This window comes from Cynara cardunculus (genome assembly GCF_001531365.2).
Source record: "Cynara cardunculus var. scolymus isolate 2C chromosome LG 13, CcrdV1, whole genome shotgun sequence".
In the NCBI taxonomy this organism is placed as follows: Eukaryota; Viridiplantae; Streptophyta; class Magnoliopsida; order Asterales; family Asteraceae; genus Cynara; species Cynara cardunculus.
Genome location: NC_037540.1, coordinates 24,732,984 through 24,738,829, shown reverse-complemented (window position 1 = coordinate 24,738,829; position 5,846 = coordinate 24,732,984). Strand labels below are relative to the sequence as shown.

General features: G+C 36.5%; 1 protein-coding gene across 1 annotated transcript; it reads right to left on the bottom strand.

Annotated features, from left to right (window-relative positions):
- Positions 1-961: 961 nt before the first annotated feature.
- On the bottom strand, positions 962-1,552 carry LOC112524914. Its single transcript, XM_025134859.1, has one exon. The coding sequence runs from the start codon at positions 1,550-1,552 to the stop codon at positions 962-964; it is 591 nt and encodes a 196-aa protein (XP_024990627.1).
- Positions 1,553-5,846: the final 4,294 nt, after the last annotated feature.

The window sequence follows — 5,846 nt, the reverse complement described above, 5'->3', positions numbered from 1 at the left end:
CTTTATATTTTGTTACACGGGGTTTTGATTTATGCCCCCTCCCCCCTGTTGCATCATTTTTGTTATATTTAAAGGGCATTTTTTTTGTTTGATTGACTAGGTTCCAAAACCCTTCAAATAGTTTATTTTGATTTTTATTTACACACATAAGGGGCATTTTTTTGACATTCCGCCGTGGGCATCCAAAATCTCAGGGATGGCCCTAGTTAAGATGTGAAACATAAGAAAAGATTTCCATCAGCGGATGCACATTAGAATGAGATGTACCGAATCAATCCTCATATCAAATGCGATTAATGAGTGGGTTTGAGAATAAAAAAGATCAAGGTCAAGATCCCCTCTTACGCTTCTCACCTTAACTCTACTCACACAATCCCCTGCTATATATATATATATATATATATACATACATACATACATACATACTAGTTGGATACCCGCGCAATGCGACGAGATGTCAATGTTTTTTGTAAATCGAAGGTATGACGTTTATGATCATTATAAACTTCAAATTTTATAATGGTTGACTGACCAGAGATTTGGAAAGAGAATTGCATGATTAACGGATTTCCAAACACACATTAATTGTTATTCTTAGATTGTTTAATAATGATTTTCACTTAATGCAACTCATGATCAAAAAAAAAAAAAAAAAAGATACCACTTGAAGCATCCATATGTAGATATGCCCTGTAAGAAATGTCTTATGATTATAATAGATACATACCAAGCGTAGTTGTAAAAAAATGTGTAATAATAAGTGCTCATTTGTACCTTATTAATCGCGTAAAACTTCTTGATACACCACGTTAGATGTGTAGACTCCGTCACGATTGTTTTTTTTTGCAGGCTTTACTAATACCTTTGTATTTTCATGTGATGTCCCTCTTGATAACGCCACATAAAGTTGTCCGTGAGAGAATATTGATTTTGGTAGATACACACCTACATTAGGAATGGTCTATCCTTGAGCTTTATTGATTGTCATAGAAAAGCTAAGCCGGACTGGAAACTGTTTTCTCTTCAATTTGAAGGGGAACATGTTATCTTCAGATGGACAAAGAGGAATTCTTGGCAAAAATACTTTCTTTCCAGCATGCAGACCAACATCTATTTCTGCATCGATTACGTTCTGTTGAAAACCTCTACATATCAATCCAGTGCCATTACATAAGCCATTAGAGGGATCAATATTCCGCAATAGTATTATTGGGCATCCAATTTTGAGGCGGAGGTAATGCGGGGGCAAACCACTGACAGTCAGCGAGTTTAAGAACTCCATTGGATAGAAGTTATTTCTATCATCTTCTGCTTCATCAAAATTGTAGTAAACTTTTTCATCACCGCATAATCTATCAATCAATTGATCATTAATCTCATCGACATTCTCATTTTTTGTTGATAGTATCGCCCTCGAAATGATATAGTTTGAATCTGCTCCATTAATTTGCAGAGATGGAAATATTGCGTCAATCAAATCATGCTTTGATTTATTTTTATCAGTATAGGCAATGGTCATGTCATCAGGAATGCGTATAAAGCTTTCTTCCATCATTTTTTCATCTCCATCACCCACTCATAATAGAAAATCTGGAAACCATGGATCACTTCGTGCTCTCATATTGAGAGTTAAACATATTTTTTTAATTGAAGACCAAAGCAGTGACATTCGTAGGAGTGAATCTACAATCTGTGCTCGGGTTCCACGTCTCACGACCGATAAGACTTGTCTAAAATCACCTCCCATAACCATTATTTTTCTACTGAATGGGAGTGTCACCCCTGTGATGTCTTGCATTGTTCGATCAAGCGCCTCCACCGCCTGTCTCTTAGCCATTGACGCTTCGTTCCAAATGATTATTTTTCCATCTCGTAGCAATTGAGCAGTCCTGCTTTGTTTTTTTATGTTGTTATCAAGATTGAGGGGAATCTTAAATCAGGAGTGAGTTGTTCTCCCCCTGGCATATTATTAGCTGCAACACCTGAAGAAGCAGTGACGAGAGCAATGAGACCACGAGAATGAATGTTGGCAAACAATGCTTTGTACAAATACGTTTTTCCAGTCCCATCTGGACCATCTATGAAGAACACTCCTAAACGATCGTCTACGTGCTTAATGATCTCATCGTATGCGTATTTTTGGTCGAAATTAAGGGAGTCTCGGGCACGTAAATGTTCGTCTTCCACAACTATGGAGTATTCCTCTTGTACCTCATGAAAACTTCCAAATTGTAAGTTGGTATCTACATTTATCTTTGGAAGATCGAAATCATCAAGATTTTGACCCATAGATTGTTGAAAGCTAGTGATGTTAGTTAGGACCACATTCCGAACTCGGTTAACACTTTCGCATTGTCGTTTATAATCTTCTGAAAGTGAATCATAATGTTGATCCCACAATTTGCGAACATCTCCTGGCTCACAATAAATTAATATTGTCGTGAATAGCCTCTTTAGAGCTTTGAGAAACTGAAACAAAGAAGCCTTTGCAAGACATTGTGATAAGTTATCGTCTGTCTCTATTAAGCCTCTCTCAAATGTTGCTTTTCGGAATGTCGGGTATAATATATCATTGACTGTGAATAGATCTTTAAAAGATGTAGGCCCACTAATATGAGACAAAAGTAGGCGTAGGTAGTACCGCTCTCCTTCGGCAGGATTAGCATAAACCAGTCATCCTATCATTGATCCTTGTTTTCTCGGATTCCAACGACGTGCGCTCGCATTCCATGTGTAATGTTTTGGAAAGTCTTTATATAAATATTGTCTTGCACTCTAGTCTTCTTTATTTCCTGTCGAAAAATGCAGTCAACATTGTTCGTTTACCACTCTCTCTAGCAACAATATTTGTCATTATATCATCATCTCTGAACCTAACCATCTACTTATTTGGGAGATGGAGTTGCAAAGCCATCACATAAGATTGAATTTGAGAAAGCGCAAAGCTAAAAATCCGCCACATTAGCTCCGGGGGGAGAGATAACGTTCATCTTGAAACCTTTTAATCTCATTAATAACACTCTGTCCTTCGTCTGGATCTATATGCATAACTTGTTTATCATGACCCTCGTAAATATATTTGAAGAGATATTTCACAGATGTTATACTTGAGCAAGCCTCGACATTAATATGACAGTTGAAAATCATTAACAATTTTGGGTTATACGGGACAACCCATCTATTATCTAGTGTATTGCCCCGTACATTCACATATTTTCCAATATTTCTCCTCCGGTATAATGGATATGAGTTCTCAGCCTGTGATGTCTTATCATTGAATTGTCAAGGATATCTAAAACGACAGACTTTTGGCTCACCTTGCATGCAAGGACTGGACGGTCACAAATGACCGCAAGGACCATGCATCATGTGTTGGACAACCAACTGGTGCATTTCAGGATACTTTGTTGGGTCAGGAATTTCAGCACATACAATCTTGTCGTAAAGATCTGGATTGGTCATTTTGTCATCAGGTCTCATTATCATGAGAAAATGCGCATGTGGCAATCCACGCTTATGAAACTAGATGACATAAACATATGCCCTGACAGTGCCGAGGATCTTCTTCTAGAAGAGTTGGTCCTTGAGATCCTCTAATTTGGCACAAATTTTTTTTGTAACAAGGTCCGATCGATCTTGTGCAGTATGACCGAGAAATAGCTCTTTAAGGAGTTCTGTCCATTTTGGATTACACGTCATTGTAAGGAATATATCGGGTTTCCCGTCATCTTGAACCAAATCCATAACATCCAAAAATCGTCGCCGCATGTCACGTGGGCCTCCTATAAAACTTGCAGGCAACACAACTCGTTGTCCAACTCTACTTGGTTGAACTTCACCGACATTAATGCAATCCATAATGCCTTGATATAAATGCGCTCTTATCTTGGTTTGGTTAAGTTCACAGAAACCCAAACGTGAAGTCTCGATCATGATGTAGGTAACTACCATGAATTGTTGTAGTAATCTTCCCCCCAATAGGATCACATTATCGTTTGAACAGATCTGGAACTTGTAACAACAGTATTCCCGCATAGCTACAATATTTCTACCCCTTCTTGCATAAGTCTCTGTGTAATGTTTTGAAACATTTAAACTGATGATATGTATGCTTTCATAACTAATTAGTTACTTCATATAATATATTAACATATGCGACATAATTTGTACCTTCAGAATCTTCCTCCATGATTTTGTTGTCATCAACAACTTCACCGATAGGCACTCCATGTCTTGGAATTTTAGAATGCCACCCAGACTCACCTTTTGGAAAGAACAATGGATCATAACAACCGAGGTGAGATTGAATTTCTTGGCTAAGACCTCCTGTACACAACAATACTTCTCTTATATGCAGTAATGTTGTCATTGCCTTCAACCCAAATATAAGCAACCTAAGAATGTGATTATTTAATATAGTCTATACTATGTATCATATGTGTTTATAAGATAAAAAGGAAAATGTTTTTATTCAAACCTCAGATGTAGTCGACCGGTTGTATACCCTCTTGTCAAGTTCCACCGATGCATTCAAAGTGACTCTATAATTGTCGAGTGGTCCTAATTCTACAAGGATTTGAAATGTTCTCACATATGGATTCGTAGCAAGAACATGCGTCAAAATGTCAATGATACTTCTATCAAGATTGGGCCATTGGAGTCTATGTGAAAACTCAGACTCAATATCATAAAAATATAACTGTACATACCTAGGTTGTTCATCCCTTGGAAACTGATCAATTTTATGATATACTCCTCCATGTGCATGAAAAGTATATACACCGAATGTCATATTATTTAATGTCTCATCCAAAGTATCACCCATCGATGTGAAAGAAAAGTTCGTGTTGTATGCACGTATGTTGTGCCTGAACATTTTGCCCAATTCAGATTGTGATGTGAAGAGATTGTATAATTTTTCAGGAATGTGAGAGTATACTAACTTTGTCTTCCCACTCATGCAGCAGAAGAAATGGAATTCAAACTCTAATCGTTTTGCTCCGCAATGAGTACATGCAAGTTGTTCATTCAAAAGACGATGTTCCTTAGGTATACGCCTGTAAATATAATCGTATGGATCTTTCTCGAGGGTGTCATTTCAGTTCGATAAGTTGATAATGACCTCAGTAAAGGTTTCTACATCTAGGACCTTTGAATGTAAAAATATGGTTAACATTTAAGAACTAAACCTATGTAAAAATATAATTATCATTAAAAAACTATATCTATGAATACAAGAATGTAAAAAGTAAATTAAATAATAATTTACAAAACTATAAATGTTATGTTGGAAAAAAATAAATTGCATCATATATGAAGTTACGATAATACAAAATTGATGCTTGAATATACATATTAAAGATATGGATTTTACCTGTAACATCCATCACTTCATTATTCTCTATGGTAGTTGTCAATGTTTCAATGCTTGTATGTGGGTTACCACTTGTTGCTGTTATGTTTTTTTCTTTACATCGTAGATAATAATTTCTATTATAAGTTCTCCTTCTTTCAGCAAGGACTACTGCACTAACTGGTGTTGTATCCGCTGCAGCTAAATTAGTGACAGGTGTTGCACTAACCGGTATGGTGTCAATTGCAATGAAATTGGTGACGTGTAACACCCTCATTTTTTTTTGAAAATGTTACGTAATCTGAAACATATTCCTAAATAAATACTCCAAAAGACGGCTAAAATAAAACCGTTTGAACCGTTTACAGCGGAAGYCTTTGAATCRCCCAAAAATTAACTTAAGTTCTAACCCACCTCATACCAGGTTAAGTTACAAAAGATCGACACAACGCTGCTAGACAAAAGACTAAAAGTAAGATGATAATTAGCAACT

What these genes read in the sequence shown, in the direction of transcription:
- LOC112524914 (XM_025134859.1), bottom strand. Translation starts at nt 1,552, where the DNA reads ATGGAAGAAAGCTTTATACGCATTCCTGATGACATGACCATTGCCTAT.